This window comes from Melanostigma gelatinosum (assembly GCF_949748355.1).
Source record: "Melanostigma gelatinosum genome assembly, chromosome: 9".
NCBI lineage: Eukaryota > Metazoa > Chordata > Actinopteri > Perciformes > Zoarcidae > Melanostigma > Melanostigma gelatinosum.
In genome coordinates, this window is record NC_136642.1 from 3,398,788 (window position 1) to 3,422,878 (window position 24,091).

At 45.7% G+C, this 24,091-nt stretch overlaps 2 protein-coding genes across 3 annotated transcripts; one reads left to right on the forward strand and one right to left on the reverse strand.

Annotated features, from left to right (window-relative positions):
• Positions 1 to 1,585: 1,585 nt before the first annotated feature.
• Positions 1,586 to 12,289, reverse strand: LOC306782015 (GA-binding protein subunit beta-1-like). 2 transcript variants are annotated; one of them, XM_079275161.1, is made up of 7 exons: positions 10,965 to 12,289; positions 9,039 to 9,206; positions 8,547 to 8,741; positions 5,428 to 5,515; positions 4,983 to 5,147; positions 3,878 to 4,002; positions 1,586 to 3,550 (listed from the first exon to the last, which is right to left on the reverse strand). In XM_079275161.1, the coding sequence occupies exons 1-7, from the start codon at positions 11,070 to 11,072 to the stop codon at positions 3,074 to 3,076; spliced, it is 1,326 nt and encodes a 441-aa protein (XP_079131287.1). In that variant the 5' UTR covers positions 11,073 to 12,289; the 3' UTR covers positions 1,586 to 3,073. The 2 variants fall into 2 exon arrangements, with proteins under 2 accessions (XP_079131287.1, XP_079131286.1); XM_079275160.1 differs by having other exon boundaries at positions 5,428 to 5,527.
• A 1,420-nt stretch (positions 12,290 to 13,709) lies between these two features.
• Positions 13,710 to 23,416, forward strand: LOC306782651 (tripartite motif-containing protein 16-like; the record flags this gene model as incomplete). Its single annotated transcript, XM_079276095.1, has 3 exons — positions 13,710 to 13,773; positions 13,890 to 14,105; positions 22,395 to 23,416. The coding sequence occupies 3 exons, from the start codon at positions 13,710 to 13,712 to the stop codon at positions 23,414 to 23,416; spliced, it is 1,302 nt and encodes a 433-aa protein (XP_079132221.1).
• Between the last annotated feature and the right edge of the window lie 675 nt (positions 23,417 to 24,091).

The following is a 24,091-nucleotide window of genomic DNA, read 5'->3' on the forward strand; positions in this document are numbered from 1 at the left end:
TAAGCATGCATGAGTTCTGGACTCAGTTTTAGATGTAAGCATACATGAGTTCTAGACTCAGTTTTAGATGTAAGCATACATGAGTTCTAGACTCAGTTTTAGATGTAAGCATGCATGAGTTCTGGACTCAGTTTTAGATGTAAGCATACATGAGTTCTAGACTCAGTTTTAGATGTAAGCATACATGAGTTCTAGACTCAGTTTTAGATGTAAGCATACATGAGTTCTAGACTCAGTTTTAGATGTAAGCATGCATGAGTTCTGGACTCAGTTTTAGATGTAAGCATGCATGAGTTCTCGACTCAGTTTTAGATGTAAGCATACATGAGTTCTGGACTCAGTTTGAGATGTAAGCATGCATGAGTTCTGGACTCAGTTTTAGATGTAAGCATACATGAGTTCTAGACTCAGTTTCAGATGTATGCATGAGTTCCAGATTTAGTTTTAGACGCATGTACCCACAGTTTAAGATGTCTGGACGGAGATTACTAAACTCTATCAAGGCTGCCAACATTATCTCAATAATAATCCACATTTTTATCTTTCTATCTTGTATTCTGTCTTTTATCAAATATAATTTGTGTATCATGTATTCAATATAGATTTTTAAAAATATAAACATATATATCGATTGACTGAATGTAGGCCAAAGACACGCTGCACACCTGAAAAGCAAGAGGTAGCTAGCTTACGTTAGCCTAATGACATTACGCATGCGTACATCTAAAACTGTGGTTCTGAGGGGGGCTCTCCGGCACTGCAGGTCCATGAATCTCAAGCCATCCAACTTATGTAACCTTGGGGTGGTGTTACAGGAGAAGTCAGAGGATCACCACAGTCAGCGAGATTGACCCTCTGAGGACCATGAATGTCTAAACTAAATTTCTTGGCGATCCATCCTGTAGTTTTTGAGATATTTCAGTGGTGGACAGACGGATCAACATTGGCATTCCCGAAGCTAAACAGTGATAGCCTCGCAGGTTTAAATCGATTCTATTGGATTGTAAATGTTTCTTTCTTTTAAAGCTCTTCAATACAAAAACAAAACAAAGAAGATTAAACCGTAAACCAGACATGACTGCATTTTAAAAACGGCATTCTAAAGATTATAATAGAGCCATTCTCCTCAGGCGGGCGTTCTGAGCCTCGAGGCCCCGACAGATGAAGCACTCCAGGCCTCTGTCAGCCTCAATCTGCTTCAGCCCCTAAAAGTACATCAGAGGAAGACAGCTGTTCAAGAACTCGTGATCAAAAAGCCTCCCCGCTGAGCCATTCTGTGCTCACATCTCAAGGGTTTTACTAAGACGGCTGAGTGCAACGAGGTTTGTCATCACAGTGTCCGGCTGTTGGCCGCTGGGAGCTTCCCAGTATAATGACGGTCATCTCCTGGTGACCATTGGAGAGCTTCACGAGAGCAGCTGCAGGATAAATGCTTCTACTGGCTGCGGTACAGGAACCAAATGGAACATTTACATAACTCCACACGCACATAATAACTAGTAAGTGTTGGGAATTGAAGATACAAGAACATTACGAGAGCATTTTATTGAAATGTATAAAATGTTTTGTTTTAAATAGTCCAGATATAAAACCATTTCAATTATTAAATACTATTTATTCTCATTTTTAATTCCCAAACGTGTCTCTCTAATTAAAACAACCACAAAATCACTCAACAAAGTTTAATGAGCACAAAAGTACACTTTGTTTTTTGGGTTGCCTTTTATTGCCTCAATGACAAAAACAGTAATTACTTTTTACAAACTTCAAAAAACAAGATGTTCTGATGAATAAAGCTCTTAAGTGTAAACAAGTAGACAAATGTCCCCTGACAGTTTCAATCATGAGAACATGGCTTGTATAATTAATGGCAGACCAAAGAAACAATCAAGCTCGTGTTATTGATCGTAGGAGCGGACAAAGACTAAGGAAGGCCATTTAATCTAAATGTGTTTTGACTCAAAAAACCCGAAAACCGGCTTGGCTAATTTGTTCTCGTCGATAACGGCACTACCGCTGCTCCCGAAAGACATTTGTGAAAACTGTCATGTAAACATGTCGAAAACAATTAACATTGAAATGTCATTTGTCATCCCCGTCCTGTTGTCCCCTTCAGATCCGTCTCGTTCGAACTCATATCAAACCCACAACAAGACACAGTAAAATAACTGAGTGGACGGCGGCTGCTCTACATATATAAAGGTCACAGGTTTGATTCCCAGAAAAGATAAAAGTGTGCACCTCCACCGAGCGACACATCAGTCTGAGGGCCCAAATCCTGTTGTAAAAGACTTAAAGGAGTAACATCTGGCTGACATTATCAACGGAACCCGAGGAGGTTAAAGTGTCGACGTTATGTCAGAGTCGTCTGGAGGCGACAGTGAGTCTCTCCTCAGTCCGACACGAGAGGACGAACAAGTAGAGCTGCTCAGTAGTCTCAACAGTACTTCCGTGGTCCGTAGACGAAACCCAGAAACGGGAAAAAAACAAAGTAGAGCTGCGGCGAGGGACGGTCAATAATACTAACGTGAGCGTAACAAAGTGGAAGAAACAAGAAAACGAGTCATATTTCGTTCGGTCCTCCGAGCTAATATAAAGCTAAAGCTAATATTGTTAGTTAGCAATTAGCTTTTTAACTGATGATGATAAATTTAGATCGTATGGACCCAGTTGTGTGAAATGCTGCCCCCTACCTGTTAGGCCAGATCTGACACATTGCACTTTTAAAAGTTTACAAAATACAACACAGAATGAATGAATTTACACACTTATACAAATTAATTCTTCAGCTAGCACTACACCTAGCTCAGCTACCATTCAGCTTGGAGTCTATAATGAAATCACAGCCGGAGCTAAGAACCACAAAGAGATAAATGAGTGAAGAACCGAGTCCATGATGATGCCGAATGTCCTCTCGAGGCTCAGTGTGCTCGATGTAACGTCCTATGAAGAGATGTCGATCTAAAGTTTGTGCCGCATGAAAACGTGGACATATTTACAAGTCTTCAACATTTTGTTTTTTTTACAAAAGGTTATAAAATGAATTCAATAGATTTGAACAAAAACTCGTCAGCTAGTGTCTGCGTCCCCCTCTGCCTCTCCCTCTACTTCTCCCTCGGCCTCGCCGACCGGGGGAAGACGTGTGTGTTGCATCGACCTCCACGTCCAGCTCGCGCTCATTCGCAAGAAGTGCATCTTCTGGAAGTTCACAGATGACCTCTTCCTCCGCCTTCCCGTCTTCCCTCTCCCCTTCTTCCACCTCTGTTGTTCCAGCTTCCTCCTCCGTCATCTCTACCTGCTCCTGTACCATCATCTCCTCCTGCACCATCACCTCCTCCTGCTTCACTGTGGCGCCGCCGTTCAAGGTGTCCGTCGCCGCGCCGATGCCGTTGTTGATTCTGCTGTTGCTGGCGGCGATGGCCTGCTCCAGTTGAAGGCGATACTGCTCGGCCTCCTGCTCCTTCTGCAGGAGCTGCAGCTGGTAGCCCTGGGCTTTACGATTGGCTTCCTGCAGCAGGCGCTGCAGCTGCTCGTAGCTTTCTTTGACCTTCTGGAAATAAAACAAACAAATCAGCGGTTAAAGCATCCAACAAAATTACATTTTCCACAGTTGAATGAACTGAAATGCGCTCATTCTTTTATTTTTACAACAAACAAAAAGTAAACAGGTAATTGTCCACAGTGGCTCTGTTTAGGTGCATGATATTAAAAGACTAGCTCCAAAGTAATATGTCGATAACATTATATTGTGTCATAATGGAAGCTCTCAATTTATAAGCCACGTTCATATGTTGTAAAGATGGTATAATATCGTACAATAATCCCAGTACATAAAAGGTTCAAACAGCTGATATGTACCCAAGTCCTCCTGGCTTACCTTGTCTGTTGGGCTGATGTGATTGGCTGCGGGGTCAGTCTTCCTCTTGCGTGTGGGCGTGGCCTGCTGAGGCTCCTCCACGACCACCTCCGAGTCTGTGATTGCGCTGGCTGGCAAAGCAACCACTGCAACCGCAAAACAGAAAAGTGTCAGAGAAGGGTCATCTGAACAGTCAGTGCATGATTCGAGTTTCTATTTTTCTTTTCGTTTCAGACAAAAAGTCTTGATCCTGTAAGAAATCTTTCTGTTATACTTTCCATCTTTGATTCGGCAACACCCACCTACCCGTTCTTACAATAAACAACTTAAAGGGATAGTTCAGAAGTGGAGTCGTATGAGCTTCTTATCCACAGTCAGTGTATTACAGTAGATGGTGTCTGGCATGCCCCGGTACGGGGGCAGCGGCAAAATGTATAAATGTACTTATTTTAGCCACCTAATAAAAGGCCAACCTTAAGAAATGTTAAGAAATCAGTTGAAGTGAAAGCTGTATTTGAAATGAAACCGCTTTACTTTGCCTTCAGACATCCCGTTCTGAAAGGGAACTGAAGCAGTTACATCCATCTATTCTCTCTTCGAAGCCACAAGACTCCATTGACAAAAAACAGTCATTTCACCTCGCAGAACACGGAAGCTGCTGGTCTGCCTCTGCCTCTATCAGTTAGTTTGTTTGTGTTATTGTGGGACTCTGGTGAATCCGAACTAACCCTTTAAAACGCCAAAGTCACGCAATAAACAAACTGATTGATCTGTGCAGCGGTAGACCAGCAGCTTCCGTGTTCTGAGAGGTAAAACTTCAAAGGAGTCTTGAGGCTTTGAAGAGAGAATGTATAACGGCTTCAGTGACTTGCATCTCCTCAATACATTTTGAATTTAAGATGCAAGTAAGCACAAACGGCAACGCTGTCCTGAGCTTCTCTGAGCTTCTCTGAGCAGCAGCGTCTGTGTGTGAAGTCTGCAGAGTTGTAATATTCTAACTCGCTGTATTCTGGTATATTGCTGCTTTTTTTGAAGTAGAAACTATCTGTGTTCATGACGTCAATGCATCCCTATTCTCAGCTGTAGGTCCTCGTCAGTATTCCAGAGCGCTGAGTTGCCCACTCACTCTGGTGCCCTTGCAGGGTGAAGAAGAGCTGCTGGCCCAGGGACGTCGGCTGCAGGTTGCCGTGTTGGTCCGTCACCATGGTGATGACCCTCTGCCCGCCGTTGCCCACCATGTGCTGAATGGTTGTTTCCACCGACTCGGCGGCCATGGCGTCCTCTGACTTGCCTGCAGGCAACGGTAGGCGTGTATCGTTAGGGAACATCCGCCGCGTAGGACTTGTTCAGACACTCCGTGGACGGTTAACGAAAGTCCGAAATTAACAACTGTTCTGTAGATGGTGGTGTCCAGTCCAGATGTTTTAGATACGATCATATGTCTCTCGGGACGACAAAGTAAGTCTCTTGAGCTTCCATCTGCTGTTTATTCATCATTTTGGTCACTTGTTTTTTGTACTTTATCTCTGCACCGAAACACAACTGGTGGTGTAATCACATGTGCGGCCTACCTGCGCTGGTCTTGGTGGCGGCGACCAGCTCTGCGAGGTTGACCAGCCCACCAGCACGGATGATGTAGTGGGGCTGTGGCTCGACGTTCTGCATGCCGTCCTGTGTGAGCGCGAGCACGCACACGCACACGCACGCACACACACACACACACACACACACACACACGGTTATATTGAGCTCTGTTTGCAGTTAAAAGACTTCATAAAAGAGTGAGAAGGCTTCAAATGAAATGTGACTAAATTCAAGAACTACAATTCTGCACAAACCCATAACAGAAAAGTTGCTTAAACCTGCAGTAACTGACTTTTTTGGCTATTTGGGGGCGACTGAAACTAGCTGTAAACACAACACTGATAACACGACACTGGTTCACAAAGTTGTTTGTCTTTGGATTTAATCCAATGAACAAACTATCAAAGCGGACACGGACCGCACAGCGGTTTAAAAATAATTGTAAATTCAGATTGTATGGACCCAGTAATGCTTCCCTCCTCTTTTAATTGATGTTTTGAGGGAGAAAGTGGCACATAATACAATTTCTGATCAATTACTACATGTTAGATTAATGTGTAATCCAATCAGATAACAACGGGCACAGAATGGAATGAAACACTGAACACACTGTGATGTATAAAATAGGATCCTTCCAAGTGTTCCATCTGACCGAAGATAAAAAGGTTGACACACAAGATAAGACAGTAGATAGCGTCAGTGCTCTGTGACTGACACAGACACTTTTAACCACTCGTTAGAAAGAGTCTCAGTGAAAAACGCCCCGAAGAAGGTGAATCTGATCTGTGATCGTCTTGAGAAGCATTTCATTGATGGTACGACTCTCTCGTTTTCTAAAATCGGCCACGTTTTTCCGAGGTCGTCGTGTGGTTAACGGCGGATGAAATATGACGGCCGCAATATGAGTTTCAAAACCAATCGTTTGTTTTATTGTTCATCCCCTGATGGTTCACTTTCAGTGTAGCGGCGACGTGATTCCATCTGCACAGACTCGATAAGAAAGAGAAACCGTGTTGTTATTTTACGGCCTTGTGTCTCTTTCAATCTCTCCGAAGTGCTTTATTTCATCAGAGCGCAGCAGTGAATTAAAGGGACGGTGTGGCAGCAGCACAGTGTGTTTCATCCACCCGATGAAGAATGTCTTCACTGCTTTACTTTGCCGTCAGGCGGCTCTTTCCGACAGCGAACCGGCGCATCCGTCTCTGCTCTCTTCAACGCCACGAGACTCCTTTGACAAAAACAGTGATTTTACCATATTTGGTGTATCTGTACTGGCGGTGCAGCAACCCCTCTGAGAGGTAAAATGACTGCTGTCTGGTGGCTTTGAAGAGAGAATAGATAACAGCTTCAGTTCCCCGTGGGGAAGCTGTTTGACGGCACGGTAAAGCAGTGAACACATTCTCAATAGAGCGTTCGCTGAGAGCGATATTGATTAATTTAGTTTCCCGTTGTGGCTGATTGTGGGTGTTTGTGTTTCATCAACATGTGTCAGTGCCCTTCTGTACGCAGCCGTCTCGCTCGGGTCAACCAGCTGCTTTCAGCCGGAGGCCCTGCTGTCTGTATCCTTGTTGAAGAGGCCTGTCCAAGGAGAGCAGTTATCTAACTAGAACCTCCTACGCTCCACCTGAGAGGCCCACACTCACCTGTGTTACGTGAGGCCCCGGTGAGGACAGCGTGTTGGCCTTTCAACAATCACACTTCTCCCTAAAACACACTGTGTCCACCACTTTCAACGTAATCCTGCACCTCAACGCTGGTATTTTAATCATCAGTGTGGACTCCTTGTGATGTCTAACCCGATGTTGTGTGAAATGGTGTCTACGTGCGGGCGTTACGGTGAGAACAACATGGCCGTCCGACAGAGAGAGAGTCTGCACGGCCACTGAAACCATAGCAACGCCGGCGACAGTCCGACTGGAGCTTTTTTTTCGCACTTAGAAAACATCAAACGCTTTTTATTTTAAATCACAGGAGCACTGTGCAGTCTCACACTTTGTCTTCTTATTCTTTTTTAAATTTCGTCTTTTTGTTAATCTCCTCGGCTCCCCCGTTTCTCCTAACCCCCTCCTTTCTTCTAATCTCTGTCCATCTTTTCTCCCCCCTTTCCCTTCCTCTCTCACACGCCCCTCGTTCATTCATCTGTCTGTCCTTGTCTTACCCTCCTTCATCTATCTGTCCGTCTCTCTCCTCCCCCTTCCTTTATAACCGTCCACTGAAGTGAAACAGAAATGACCTGAGTCCACTCGTCTCTGCTGTTCTGTCCTCACCCCCGCATGCCTCGCCCTTCCTTTTCCCTCTCAGTTCAAATATTCATTTCCCCCTGCATCATTTCGTCTTCACTTTCTTCCTCTCCTTACCCTCATGATCTTCACGTCTCTTCCCACTTTCCATTCTCTCGTCCTCCATTTATATCTGTCTTCGTTCATCCTTCATGTGTCTGTCTCTCTCTCTCTCCAAGTATGTCTCTCTCTCCCAGTATGTCTCTCTCTCTCTCTCTTCCCCTCTATCTCTCTCTCTCCCAGTATGTCTCTCTCTCTCTCTTCCCCTCTATCTCTCTCTCTCCCAGTATGTCTATCTCTGTCTCTCTCCCAGTATGTCTCTCTCTCTCTCCCAGTATGTCTCTCTCTCTCTCTTCCCCTCTATCTCTCTCTCTCCCAGTATGTCTGTCTCTGTCTCTCTCCCAGTATGTCTCTGTCTCTCTCTCCCAGTATGTCTCTGTCTCTCTCTCCCAGTATGTCTGTCTCTCTCTCTTCCCCTCTATCTCTCTCTCCCAGTATGTCTCTGTCTCTCTCCCAGTATGTCTCTGTCTCTCTCTCCCAGTATGTCTGTCTCTCTCTCTTCCCCTCTATCTCTCTCTCCCAGTATGTCTCTGTCTCTCTCTCGCAGTATGTCTCTGTCTCTCTCTCCCAGTTTGTCTGTCTCTCTCTCTTCCCCTCTATCTCTCTCTCCCAGTATGTCTCTCTCTCTCTCTCCCAGTATGTCTGTCTCTCTCTCTTCCCCTCTATCTCTCTGTCTCTCTCTCCCAGTATGTCTCTCTTTCTATCTCTCCCTCTCCCACCCCATCCCCATCCCTCCCGTCCCTCCCTCCCTCCCCCCGTCCGTCCACCTGTAGCAGTAGCATCAGCTCTGTGTTTCTGACGTCCATGGCTATGTCGAAGGGCGTCTTGTCGAACTTGCTGAGGCAGTGGACGTCCGCGTCGTACTTCAGCAGGATCTCGACCACCTCCCTGTGGCCGCGCTGGGCCGCCCAGTGCAGCGGCGTCATCTTCAGCATGTCTTTGGCGTTGACGTTGGCGCCTTTCTGCGCGGACGTGCGGCGCCCCCCGGTGGCGAGACAAGGAAGCAAAAGAAACAGAGGGGAGACAGAACAGATGAGAAAAGATGCCTGTGACTCGGCAGACAGATGCAGTGTAGTGAGCAGAATCTAGCAATGTTGACAACAGTGTGACGTGGTTTAAAAATAGCATTTAAGTCTCTGAAACAAGCTACATGTGTTTCTTTGTGTTTGATTATAATATTAAAATGTAAAAAACAACAACTTTTTAAAACATATTCAAAGAATAATTTGGCAAAAACACAGCAGCATGTCTCTCCTCACCTGCGCTAACAGGCCCACGATGGTGGAGTGACCCTGCGAGGCGGCCACGTGAAGAGGGGTCTTGTCCACTTTGGTCCGGTCGTCGTGGCCGAGCCCGGCACGCAGCAGCACCTCGGCGGTGGAGTGATGGCCGTGCTGGGCTGCGAGATGCAGCGGCGACGAGCCCAGCTGGAGGAAGAGGAGGAGAGAGAAAGAGAGAGAACAAGGGATGTAAAGGAGCTGCTAGAGGGGATTTATATTTAACTTTATCCAGGGCGAGTTCACTCAAGATAAAGCTTTTCTTTTCACCCAATAATCCCAAAGTTTGTAACCACACAGTTGCTCGAACACATTGAATCTGAGTTCAACAGCAGCTAAGGCTCAGTGTTTAATGGAAACTTGACAGGGGTCGTTGAAGAGGGATAAAGTCTCAGTCTCAATCATCTCCGGGTCAGAAGCTCAATTCTCTGACTTTCAGGCTGCCGCTGTGTGAGCCGATCGAGGGTTTAGTATTGTTGGGGGACTCTTGAGAGAAAACAGAAGGGTTCAAATAAATGCAGCAAAGGGCCACAGATCCCGACATTTCGTCCTTTTTTAAGGGGTCAAATTCACTTCACAATGCAACTCAATGGCTTCTTTCTACAGACTTCCTGCCTGGTCTGTCAAACTCCACAACACAAGTCTTTCTGTTAAGATTTATGCCTAATATGTGTTTTATAAATTAGTGCTATGTGTCTGCTTTCACAACTTGGAACAGAAAACGCTGTAAATTTAATTAAGAACTTTTTATGACTCAAAATGACGTGAATTCAGTACTTTTCTGAGACTTGATTAATCCCCCAGAGCCACACATTATGCAAACAAAAGAACGATGCTGTAATGATCCAGTGCTCACGACATGTCAGATTTACTGTAAACACAAACTGTCAACTAAGAACAACCTGTCTCGCATTAGTTGTTCCAGTGTAGTTATTACTGGTGCAGGAGTTTGTCAAAGGCTTGAAAGTCTGAGACTCTCGTTCGTGTGCGTCACACACTGCGGCTAATCCACCAGCGTTCAAATCATCATCTGTTACATTCACGCAGTCTGCTTTACTGAGGAAAAGAGGGACAAATCTGGTCCATTTCATTCATGGCTGCTATTTCTCGCCTTATTTAAAAAAATGCAGACATCATGTGGCATAAATCCACTAAGTCATGTGACACAGTGTCACAGGCGAATGAGCCAATTAAAATCAATCCATTTTGAGACCCTTCAATCTGTTCTTGTACAGTAGAGACACAGGTGGCATTAGGGAAGAGGACATTCATTTGAACTCCATTGGTGATGCGCGCGGCGGTGCCTGTGAGCGGTAAATTATAAATGAATGTTATATATAGATATATATATATATAGGAAAGTGCCTGCAGGCTCTTCCAATAAATAAGTACAGAGAGACGATCATTCTATCAATCTGCAGAACAATTGAATAACCAAAAAAATGCGAATTAGAAGAAATAAATTGATATGTGGCATGATGTGTGATGTCACAGATATGTGGCATGCTGTGTTTGCAGTGTATAGTCAGCGTATTACATGTAACTGAGAATTGCAAATTGCAGTAACGTTGTTGGCCTGTACCGACATGCAGTTTGTTTGACCGTCTTTGAACAAAGAGAAAGTACGTTTGCAGGCACACGACTGAGTACAGACTGAACGGAGTATCTGAGTGTCATTGTTTTTCCTTCAGTAAGCGTCTGCTTGATATTTCTTTTACTTTTTCCTGTCTTTTGAGCTCAACATGACGCCTGAGCGTCACTGTCGCTCTGCCACTGCAGGGTGACTTAGTCCGAAACGACACTAAGAGCTGATCATTTCTGTTTCTTGGCAGCAGATGAGGGTTCGCACTCATGTCATTACGGATCAGCCTGAAAGATTATTCCGTAATTAACGCATATCAGCCTCACCCAGTCCGCAGCGAACGGAGCCCCATTGGCCATCAGGGCTTTGACTTCATCATCCTGTCCACCTCGCACCGCCTCCAGCAGCTGCTGCCCGAGATACACCAGCGACATCTGCTGACAGGAAGGAGAAACATGAGAGTGTGACTGTATTGTTGCTTTAGTGGGAAATAATAATATCCAGGATACACAGTATTTCAATTATGGTTTGTCTTATGTTTGTTGAGCCAATATGTTGCATATGAGAAGATCATCACAAATGTTCCAATATCTTCATCCAGTTTTATGGGAAGATGTTTGACGTCGGACTGTTTACTGAAGCGCAGAGATGATCGACAGGAACATGAATCTTTCAAAAAGCAAACATACAAACAATTTACTTTTTTACAACTTCTCAAACATGAGGATTTCTCTCTCTTTCGATATCACTGTAAATGTAACCAATTTGAAGACATGAGAATATTCTGCAAAAAAACTTTTTACATTACAGTATTTTCCCTCTGAAATACAGTAGAGCAGAATTATAAAGCAGCACATAAAGGACAAATTTAAGTAAAGTACGAAAACCTTCGAATTATACTGATAGTACTTGAGAAAGTACTTTTACGTCCCACCTTTGTAATGTTTTTACTGTTAGTGTAACATGTGAGTAAACAAGATAAGATACAATAAGATAATCCTTTATTTACAGGATTACAGCAGCATAGTGGGTCGTGCAAACAAGAGACATAGTAAAAAACAAGTATAATAAATAAGTAAATAAGTAATAAAACAGGAAAGAATATTAAAAAATCCACAATAACTAAGGGGAATATTAAGCAAGTACACACAAGGAATGTTCAAACTAAACGTGATGCATTGTAGTAGCTCAGCCATGCATTATTTCGTGTTAGAATTGATTTTCTTAATAAAAAACACACAGAAATGAAAGCTTGACTCTGTTCCACGTGGCTTATCGTTATGATGCAGAACGCGCTATAACGGTGAAACATACGAAGACGGCAGCTCCGCGTTACATGTGTTGACACCCTCTAAAGTCCGCTTTGTTCTGGTGAAGTTGCGGCTATCAGAGGAGATATTTCCACATCTGCCAAAAACATCAAGGACGACGGCTCTGCTCGGATGTTTACCAATAAACAACGAGGTTAAAGTAGAGAGGAAGCATGTTATCACTCTTATACCGTCTAACGTTAGTTATCGTGGTATAACGTTACTTGCCTTTAAAAATGGCGATGTCAGCAAAGTCACTTTCAGCTGTTTCTGGTTTCTGGTGAACCTGAGCTGATTGTTAAACTTTATGTAACTTCTTCGCGAAAACAAAATAAGCCTACCATTTGTGTTTTTTGTTTTGTTTTTATTATTTGAGGATCAAAAATGGCGGCGACACGACAAAACGTAAAGTGAGGCAGATTGGACCGGGGGTGTTCCGGTTTGACTTTTCAAAATAAAATAAAAGCTACACCCGAGTCGCAATGTGTTTTGGGGGAAATAATGCAGTATGTGTCACTGAAAAAAGTCTTAGTGTTAAGTGAAAAGGTCTATTTTGTTTCCATCTGAACCTTCCTACAGGTTTTACTTTAATAAAACGATAAGAGATGTGTGGTCATGATGTGTTTACCAGGAAGTCAATTTATTTTGAAGGTAAAATCTGATTTCAACTTCAGTCGGTGTAAGCAGCAAAAAGCTTCTGTGCAGAGTTGGTCATAGAGCATTTATTCATTTATTTAGGAGAATATGAAATATTTTCAGTACATTTTTTAAATTTAAGATAATTTTCCTGATAAATGAATCCATTACTTTGATTGAATAAACATGCTGGCTATTCAAAGATGAGTTTAGAACTCATCTTTAAACCTGCTTCTACATTATGTCCCCCTAGGTGTCAAGAAAAATACATAATTAGTTTACATTTCATTATTATTATTGTATTATATATCGGGTAATTTTACGTGCACAACAGTTAGTTGAATACCTCGGCTGATCTGAAGTCATTCAGTTGTTGGTGGAGTGTGTGTGTGGGTGTGTGTGTGTGTGGGGGGGGGGTTGGCTTTTTAGGTTTACAGTGGGTGATCGGCCTGGTGAACTGTTGTTGGAGTTTCAATCGAGTACCGTCGTTTAGTTTCTCTCACGTCCTCGCTAAACCCGCACATTGACTCAGTTTTCTTTCACCCACTCCTGAATGAGTCCTTATTTTGCAACCTTGCTGAGATTAGCTGCGAACCATAGTTTACAAAAATAAACAAATATTTAAAAAGATATCCATGATTGGATTTCTATCCACCTTTTTCTCAAAACTGAAGATAATTTAAAGGCCACACTACACAAAACAATATACCAAATATCATTGTGGTCGACAGCATTAAATCTGAGAAAAGTGTTTGTGTGTAGGTGGTTTCAGCAACTCATGTGGTGATCGAAAGGTCAAGTAAAACATAATCCAGAGTTTAAAAGTTGAATTCATTTAAACAGGAAGCACAGGGTAGTGATTATTGGGGGCAGTAATACACATTGTAGTGTGTTTATTAGAAGTTCATTGAAAGAAGGGACTGCTGACCATCCAGCATTGGTTCAACACGGAGGAATCAAGGGCTTTATGGCTTTAGATGATATTCAAGGAATAAAAATCCAAAATATACCTGAACTTTGACCTCTTAGATGAGGTCAGAAGTCAGGATCCACTTTCAGGATTTGAGCTGGAGGTCCACAACTCACCTTCTGCTTACCTTCTCTCAAGTTTGACACAGTTACTGCATGCACTGTATTGAATCCCACTTTGGCGAAGAAGATGACAATGAAGTCCACAGCTGCCCTCAGTGTAGGCAGACCTTCACAACGAGGCCTGTCCTGCTGAAGAACACCATGTTAACAGTTTTAGTGGAGGAGCTGAAGAAGACTGGACTCCTGCTGATCACTGCTATGCCGGACCTGAAGACGTGGCCTGTGACGTCTGCACCGGGAGAAAGCTGAAGGCCTTCAAGTCCTGTCTGGTCTGTTTGGCCTCTTACTGTGAGCAACACCTCCAGCCTCATTATGAATCCCCTGCTTTTGAAAAACACCAGCTGTTGGACCCCTCAGGGATGCTCCAGGAGAACATCTGCTCTCGTGAAGAGGAGGTGATGAAGATGCTATGCTGCGCCGATCGGCAGTGTACCTGTCAATCCACAGTCTCGACCGCCATAGCAGAAAGGACCACGAGGCGGGATAAGATCAAGCTGAGTCGACAACGCATCAGCCACAGAATCCAGCAGCGAGAGAAGGACGCGAAGGCGCTTCAACAGGAGGCGGATGTTGGGATCTAAAGGAGCGTGTTTGGGTTATCAGCATTTAAGAAACTGAATTCTTGACATCAATAGAATTATTGATGTATGTAACAATTATTAATGATTATTAATATAAACGGGGCACCACCCTGCGAACAGGGACCAATAACCAAACGATAAAACTAAGTCTCATAATTAGTAGTCACTCATAATGTCAATAGTCTGCGTATGACTATACATTCAGTGACAGTGAAGGTTTTTAAGTTCGAGCACCGGCTACTACATACAGTCTTATCAAATACATATGCACAAGTAATCACAGACGACTGCTCCTGAAAGTATAACAGAGTTTATTGAATCAAAATAATAAATGATCAAATCAATTAATATTGCAACCAACAAACATTATCATACAATTTTATATGCCTAAACTAAAGAATGAATAAAATGGATGAGGGTGTATGTCTGTGTGTGTATGTGTGTGTGTGTGGGTCTGTGGGTGAACAGGAAGGAGTCTTACAGCTACGCTAAAGACTACAAAGATGGCGGCGTCGAGTGACGCTGGCCAAAGGGGAGGGGCCTTAAGAACTACAGCTAGAAACTACAAAGATGGCGGAGTCGAGGGACCCGGACAAAATGGCAGAATGGGGCTGCTGTGCGTAATTCACGTTTGCCTGGGCAGCACGTGATGTGAGGCGCTCGTTTGAACGAGGTTCCCCAGGGGTAGAATTCGGAGCTGTGTGTGTGTGTGTTTCGTGAAAGGAGGAAAGAGAAAAAAGGTGGGGGCTCATGAATCAGACTTCTGCGCGCGGTGCGCGTTGTAGTGAGCCTGAGTTGGCTGGCTCTATCACGCATAAATATACCGCTGTCGTCTTCAGAACTGCCGGTAACTTATGCCGTGATAAACCACGCACCTCAGCTCACTCACCGAGTCGAGTTAATGAAAAGAGAACTTCCACACGGAGTGGAAGACAATGAATGAAATTAATCCCAAAGAAACAGTCATAGTTGATACACAAATACAGCGGCGCTTCTCTGCGCCGTAATGATTGCGTAATACCTCAATATCACGCGACAGTCTTAAACACACAAAAACACGGGAATATCAACATATACATGAATGGCCTGAATTAAACTTAAGTTAATTTAAGCTAAGCTATGCCCAAATGCCAAGAATCTTACTTGTAGATGCTTCGTTGCAACGTTGAAGGGTTCGTGAGCAAAGTTGTCCTTTTTCTTCGAGAGGAAGGGGGGGGGGGGTGCTTCTCAGCGCGGCGTTGAGCTGGCGCTGTTTCGGTCTGTCGTGGCGTGGCTCGGCTGGAGCAAACGCAGACGTGATCTGTCCTCGCGGCAGGGAGGGTGATCTAATTTCGGCTGACGGCGTGGTCCGTGCGTCTTACCGGGAATCGTCGGTGAAGGAGGGAGGCGTTGTCGTCTTTCCTTCGCCGGAATGTGTGCACCAAAAGAAAAAGAAACAAAAAGCGCTGAACTGATCGCTGAAGCAGATTCGTTATCGCGGGCTGTTTCATCCAGCGAAACGGCTTGCCAGGGTTTGAGTAGGGTTGAAGGGCCGTTGCTTCCTCGTGGCCTCGTCGTGCTGGAGGGGGGGGAGGAGAGGCCGATGTGTCTTCATGCGTCCAGGACGAAGGTCCGGGCGAAGAGAGCGGTTGTGTGCCTCCTAACTCAACCGAGGTCGAAGGGGGAAAGCTGGATTCTCTGTGGCCTGGACGGGGGGGGGGGGTCCGGGCGAAGAGAGCGGTTGTGTGCCTCCTAACTCAACCGAGGTCGAAGGGGGAAAGCTGGATTCTCTGTGGCCTGGACGGGGGGGGGGGTCCGGGCGAAGAGAGCGGTTGTGTGCCTCCTAACTCAACCGAGGTCGAAGGGGGAAAGCTATGAGGTGGGGGCAGCAGAGAGTTTTATAGAACAGTGGCCGAACCACAGGGGTCCTCGGGTCTCTTGGTTCTCGGCCAATGAGATTGCCGCGGTTACCATGGTTATTTGGGGGGGGGGAATTCACACCTGAGTGTGAAATCCCTTTGCTCTCCTCAAACTACAAGTCAGGATGAGACCTGTGCTTGAAACAGTGAAGGCCTGATTGTCTTTGTCCACAGCACATGTTGAAGCCATTTATCAGACCCCAACATCCCCCCTTTGTTCTGAAGAGCGAGATGTTGGCTTCGGTCTTTAGAGCAAACCAAGGGCTGGCATGTGCATCCATGTGGTGGGGAAACCTGAAGAGGTGAGACAGTCCAAGTGTTCCTGAGACCAAAAGCAGTGGTTAAAACAGGCAGTGTTCATTGTTCATAGAGTTCAAGGTTCATAGTGGTCAAGTTCATGGTGTTCAAGTTCAGAGTTCATTGGCATCTGGGCAGATGACTAAGGTGGCATCTGGGCAGATGACTTTAACTACTTCTACCTACATCTACTATCATACACAATTCAAATCATAGGTGAGCAAAACATTATTCCCAAATAATTCAATCGCTATTATGATGTTGTGATATTCTAGCATTGTGGCACAGTGTCAAAGAAAGTAACAACCCAAATAGACAAAACAAAACACAAAAGAGAGAGAAGGAAAGAATAGAAAGACAAGAAGCAGGTGCGGGGCAAACAGTGGTTACTGGTTCAACTCCTAGACAGGACTGGAGTCCGTCGGCGGAGCAGTCGTAGGTTGGCTACGTGGTGTTATGAATAGGAGGGAATCCAGTTAGTCTGTCGCTTCTGGATCTATTAGTACATGATATGTGCGTCTACCTCTCTCTAATCGGTAGATTTAGAGCGAGTCCTGTGTCTAAGTTTTAGAATCTATCGATATTGGAGTTGCGTTGCCAAGACTATAGGCCAGAGGTACCTGTGAGGGTTGCATAACAGTAGTGGTAGCAGATTTACAGATTTCGTTAGCACGGCTAGTGTGACTAGCTAGGCTGGTCTCTCGCTGCTCCAGCTGTTGACAGCTGAGCCTTCTCGGATGAGGTCCTGGATTAAATCTGACTGCTACGGCAGAGGTTATGTCTTCTTTGGTTACTTCTGGTAGAGTCTATAAAGCATGCAAAGAGTTGTTCATGAGAGTGGAGACTCAGTTTACAGTCACAATGGTTTGTCAGGTCATGCAACTGTTCTGGTTGAAGTTGGCTGTGTTAGCGGTTAGTGCATGTCTACAGGGTGAGTTGGAGCATGCAGTTAAACGTTAGTAGTCAATAGTAAGCTACCATTCTGCCGGTTGGTTTCGGCACTGGCGAGATTAGAGTGTACTTCCTGTGAAGTACATCTCTCTAAGTTTCTGTTGTCAGAGAGCCCACCCCCCTCGCGCTGTTCAAGTGGCGAGGGCAGATATCCCACGTTACCGCCAGCACTCAGGGAAACGTCGCGAACAGTTTCACTCTGGAGTGTGTCATGGCGGGCTGGTGATATCTCCCTCCCCCCACCCTCCTAATTAGAGATGGAGACAGGTCCGGCGCACAGGTCAAGTTCAGTTACCTACGGCACTGGCGACTTGACAGGCCCGGGAGATGACTCGGCTGAAAGAAGGCGGTGGCTTCGTTGAACAAGCTGGAGGTGGCTCATGCTGACAGAGCAGGAGAAGAAGGCTTATTTGACAAAAGATCTTACGAGCTACTCGAAAGGGTGCTCGAAGGGCCTCTAAGGTTGTGGCACCCTAGAGGTGTATGCGAAAAGGTGGGGGAACACATGAGGCTCGTTTCTGACCCGGAGTCGGGTAGAGCAAGAGTGTTATGACCCCCCAGTAAGACTGAAGAATATGTATAGATATATACATAACGGGCATTGCCTTTGCGAACAAGGTCGCCCAAGAAGGTTGAAGAACGAGGTGCGAAAATGGGAGTGGTCGTTTCCGGAAGTGTGCTGAGTTCTCTTCCCCCCCCTACCACGTCGACTTGGCAGCAGGGGGAAAGGTCACTCGGCTGAGTCAGGTGGGCTGCGAGTCAGCGTTACCTGATGTGTTGTCCTTGAGGGCGTCTTTCACCCCCCTGGTTCCGTTGGTCTTTCGACCGCCAGGGTCGTTTGTTCCTCGGGGGTGACCAGGGCTCGCTAGGCCAAGTCCTCTCGTCGTCTTCCGACGCTAGGTCGGAGTCGCTCGACTGTTGGATGCCTAAGACTATGGCGGTGTCTTCGTACCGATTTGTCGGCCGTCCGCGTGTCTTCCATGCAAGTTGCGCGTACTTCCTAATCTCTGGCATGGTGAGGTTACTCGTTCTGCAGTGCATAGTAACATCGTATCTCACGTTGTCGTGGAGATTGTGCAAGAATAGCGACTTGAAGGCATGGTCTTCTTCTAGACCTGGGGCGTTACGTCCTTGGAAGTACGCAGATCTCAAGCGCCTGAAGTAGTCTCTCGGAGACTCTAGCCTTTCCTGGGAAATGGCAAAGGCGCCGAGGGTGGCAGAAGCTGGGTTAGAGTACAGGGAGTACTCCTCCCTAAGGGCGTGACAAAGGGATGAATAGCAGTCGCGGATGCTCGGCTGGAGCGTTTCAATGAAAGCGTGGACGCTTCGCGCAGTGGTTTTCCACACTAGCTTTAGCTTTTCGCGCGATGAGGGGCGCGATAGGTCGAGGAGGCAGCGATCGATCTCCCTTAGGTAGTCATCGATGCTCGAGTCGTGATTATCGGGATTGAAGCGCTCTACGTCTTTCGCCAGAGACTCAATCTGTCGAGTACGCAGGCCTCCAAGGTTGATGGGGCCTGGGCCGTCCGAGTCTCCATACTCGCGATGGTGGTAACGACTATCATCCTCCCTCCCTGAGGGGGATGGGGTCAGTTCTTGTCGCGGGCGTGAACTGCGTGGAGGATTGCGTTCGCCTGAGGTGGTTTTGAAGCCACCTGGGCCGACTAGGACCGGGTGTTGGTCCTCTCTCCTCCTGGTTGGGGAACGCGTTTTCAAGAAATGCAAGGTGGTTCGGGTCTCGGGGAATGAGGGAGCCGAGACCAAGAAATGACTGGGCTGAAAGGCTCGATAGGGGGTAGCAGTACCTACCGGGGTTGCTGGAACACCTTGAAGCGCTTTCAGTTTGTCATCACTCTCTGATGCTTTAGAGAGTTCTAGGTTGACCTCTCTGAGGTCACTGCGCAGGCTACTATTTTCTGACTGTAGGGCTCTACAGTCACGTGACAACTCCTGAACCTCTGTTCGGAGTGTCCAGATCTCGCGTTGCTGCTCGTCGCTCTGTGCCCGGGTTCGGGCAGCTTGCAGCTGCATTTTCTGATGGTAGATGAGCAGTATTTCGCCGATTACGTCCTGAATCAGGCGTTCTCTGTTACCTGCTGGGTTATTTACATAAGCCACCAGCTGCTCTAATTGCTCGTCGCATAGGACAGCAGTGTATTTTGCAAAGTACTCTCTTTCCTTTGCTGTGAGTCCGAGGACATCAGCCACCGCATCTCGTAGTGCGGTGTCTTCTGGAGCTACAGCTCCAGGAATGGGGGATTTCTCGTTGCTCATTCTCTCTAATGAGCACGACTCCCAGTAGTTGTTAATTCCCTAGTGTTAGAACGGAAACTGTTAGTGTTACGGTTCATGCAGGCCTCCAGTGAAATGTCTAGCTCTGTGACTTACGTTTCTACTGTTGCTGCTCTGAGGTATCACTACTGCTTTGCAGCCAGAGGTGCGAAAATGCTAATGTGGTTTAGCACTTTGGGCCTGTGACAGCTGTGTGTAACTTCTTTGGAGGGATTTAAGAAAGCAAGCAAGGTATTACAAATAAACGATCAAATCTACTACACAGCTGGCTGTTAGTTTAAGAAATGAAACGAATACTTAAACCTGGAAACGAAATAAAATTTCGAGAAGGGAATTAAAGATTAAGATTAAAAATCTGGATTTAAAATCAAAAATTTAATTACAATAAGACAAGATTTTGAAGATCAAAGCCTACCTATTTTGGGAAATAAGTTTCAGGAATTTGGATCATTCAAAAGAAGAAAAAAATAATTTTTCGAAAAAAATATTTTTTTGGAAAATTAATTATTCAAAAATAATTATGGATTACTGTGCATATATACTGTAACAGAACTGGAATAACGTAGCCTCACACGGGGCACCATTATGTTGGGATCTAAAGGAGCGTGTTTGGGTTATCAGCATTTAAGAAACTGAATTCTTGACATCAATAGAATTATTGATGTATGTAACAATTATTAATGATTATTAATATAAACGGGGCACCACCCTGCGAACAGGGACCAATAACCAAACGATAAAACTAAGTCTCATAATTAGTAGTCACTCATAATGTCAATAGTCTGCGTATGACTATACATTCAGTGACAGTGAAGGTTTTTAAGTTCGAGCACCGGCTACTACATACAGTCTTATCAAATACATATGCACAAGTAATCACAGACGACTGCTCCTGAAAGTATAACAGAGTTTATTGAATCAAAATAATAAATGATCAAATCAATTAATATTGCAACCAACAAACATTATCATACAATTTTATATGCCTAAACTAAAGAATGAATAAAATGGATGAGGGTGTATGTCTGTGTGTGTATGTGTATGTGTGTGTGTGTGGGTCTGTGGGTGAACAGGAAGGAGTCTTACAGCTACGCTAAAGACTACAAAGATGGCGGCGTCGAGTGACGCTGGCCAAAGGGGAGGGGCCTTAAGAACTACAGCTAGAAACTACAAAGATGGCGGAGTCGAGGGACCCGGACAAAATGGCAGAATGGGGCTGCTGTGCGTAATTCACGTTTGCCTGGGCAGCACGTGATGTGAGGCGCTCGTTTGAACGAGGTTCCCCAGGGGTAGAATTCGGAGCTGTGTGTGTGTGTGTTTCGTGAAAGGAGGAAAGAGAAAAAAGGTGGGGGCTCATGAATCAGACTTCTGCGCGCGGTGCGCGTTGTAGTGAGCCTGAGTTGGCTGGCTCTATCACGCATAAATATACCGCTGTCGTCTTCAGAACTGCCGGTAACTTATGCCGTGATAAACCACGCACCTCAGCTCACTCACCGAGTCGAGTTAATGAAAAGAGAACTTCCACACGGAGTGGAAGACAATGAATGAAATTAATCCCAAAGAAACAGTCATAGTTGATACACAAATACAGCGGCGCTTCTCTGCGCCGTAATGATTGCGTAATACCTCAATATCACGCGACAGTCTTAAACACACAAAAACACGGGAATATCAACATATACATGAATGGCCTGAATTAAACTTAAGTTAATTTAAGCTAAGCTATGCCCAAATGCCAAGAATCTTACTTGTAGATGCTTCGTTGCAACGTTGAAGGGTTCGTGAGCAAAGTTGTCCTTTTTCTTCGAGAGGAAGGGGGGGGGGGTGCTTCTCAGCGCGGCGTTGAGCTGGCGCTGTTTCGGTCTGTCGTGGCGTGGCTCGGCTGGAGCAAACGCAGACGTGATCTGTCCTCGCGGCAGGGAGGGTGATCTAATTTCGGCTGACGGCGTGGTCCGTGCGTCTTACCGGGAATCGTCGGTGAAGGAGGGAGGCGTTGTCGTCTTTCCTTCGCCGGAATGTGTGCACCAAAAGAAAAAGAAACAAAAAGCGCTGAACTGATCGCTGAAGCAGATTCGTTATCGCGGGCTGTTTCATCCAGCGAAACGGCTTGCCAGGGTTTGAGTAGGGTTGAAGGGCCGTTGCTTCCTCGTGGCCTCGTCGTGCTGGAGGGGGGGGGGGAGAGGCCGATGTGTCTTCATGCGTCCAGGACGAAGGTCCGGGCGAAGAGAGCGGTTGTGTGCCTCCTAACTCAACCGAGGTCGAAGGGGGAAAGCTGGATTCTCTGTGGCCTGGACGGGGGGGGGGGTCCGGGCGAAGAGAGCGGTTGTGTGCCTCCTAACTCAACCGAGGTCGAAGGGGGAAAGCTGGATTCTCTGTGGCCTGGACGGGGGGGGGGGGTCCGGGCGAAGAGAGCGGTTGTGTGCCTCCTAACTCAACCGAGGTCGAAGGGGGAAAGCTATGAGGTGGGGGCAGCAGAGAGTTTTATAGAACAGTGGCCGAACCACAGGGGTCCTCGGGTCTCTTGGCTCTCGGCCAATGAGATTGCCGCGGTTACCATGGTTATTTGGGGGGGGGGAATTCACACCTGAGTGTGAAATCCCTTTGCTCTCCTCAAACTACAAGTCAGGATGAGACCTGTGCTTGAAACAGTGAAGGCCTGATTGTCTTTGTCCACAGCACATGTTGAAGCCATTTATCAGACCCCAACACGGAGGCGGTCAATCACTCTGCAGATAAAGCATTGGAGGAGAGCGAGAAGATCTCCGCCGAGCTGATCCGTCTCGTGGAGAAAAGAAGCTCTGATGTGAAGCGAGAGATCAGAGCTCAGCTAAACGGCAAGTTGAGTCAGATCGCAGAGCTTCAAGAGAAGACGGAGCATAAGATTACTTGGTTGAAGAGGAAAGACGTTGGGCTGAGGAAGCTCTCACGCACCAAGGATCACAATGAGTTTCGGCGGTGCTATCCCTCCCTGGCACGAATCGGGCGACTTAAAGACTTCTCCGCGGTAAATAAAAGTCCTGTGGGGCACTTCAAGGGCATAACGGGGACCTTGTCAGAAGTCAGAGATGAACTAGAGGAGGCTCTGCGTGAGAAGTGGACCAACATCTCACTAGGAATGACTAAAGCGGACGTTTTACTGCCAGACCCGGAGCCCAAGACCAGAGATGAATTCCTGAAATATTCCTGCGACATCACACTGGATCCGAACACAGCAAACAAACAGCTGTTATTGTCTGAGGGGAACAGAAAAGCAACATACGTGTCCAAAGCACAGTCTTATTCTAGTCACCCGGACCGATTCCCTGCTTGGCCTCTGGTCCTGAGTAGAGAGTGGCTGACTGGGGTTCATTACTGGGAGGTGGAGTGCAAAGGGAAAGGAGTTAAAGTAGCAGTTGCATTCAAGCACACAGGAGGTTTTACAAGCAGACGTGGATTTGGAGGCAACGACATGTCTTGGGCATTCGTTTTTGACAACAGCGGATACAAATTCATGTACAAGAAAAGCACAACTACCATCCCCGGTCCTCAGTCCTCCAGAATAGGAGTGCACCTGGATCACGGGGCAGGAAATCTGTCCTTCTACAGCGTCTCCGACACCATGACCCTCCTCCACAGAGTCAAGACCACATTCACTCAGCCTCTCTATGCTGGAATCGGTCTATTCCCTGCTTTAGGAGTCACTGCTGGAGGAGGCTCGGCTACGTTCTGCAAACTCAAATAGACGTCACTAAAGGGAAAGTGGGTTCAATTATGTTATTTAAAGGTGCAGTGTGTAGCATTAGGCGGCATCCAGGTGTGAGGTTGCAGATTGCAAGCAGCCGAAACGTCTCCAGTGTGTTTATTGCTAAAAAAACTGATTGTTTTATTGAATTGCTTTATGTTTTTATCGCTCCTTCCTGCGTCTGTGTAGCCTTGGATGCTGTTACTGCTCATGATGCTTTTTATTTTTACCTAAACCGACATTTCTCTGCACGAAAATGTACACGTAACATATAACAATCAACAAACATGAACACTGTATTTTCTTCTTGTCCTCATGCCAGGGTATCATACAAAGCTGAAGTGTGAAATTGATATATGAGAGTATGAATGAGAAATTGTTCCTCTTGAAACCACTAAACTAAAACATGGGCTAATATGCTCATACCGATTCCATTGCATTGGCTACGGAGGATTTTGTTAAGATAAATAAATAAAAACAATACATTTTCCCATGACATCAATTTGATGTAAAAACATTTTTTAGCATGACTTTAAGGATGTTGGTGTCTGCCAAAATAATTTATTCCTACAAATAAAAATGTAAGCAAACTGCTTTCCAATGAGTTCACCATGTCTACATACAACCATGCAGGTTCATGGTTGAAATATTGCACTGGTGGAAATGTTCTCTGGT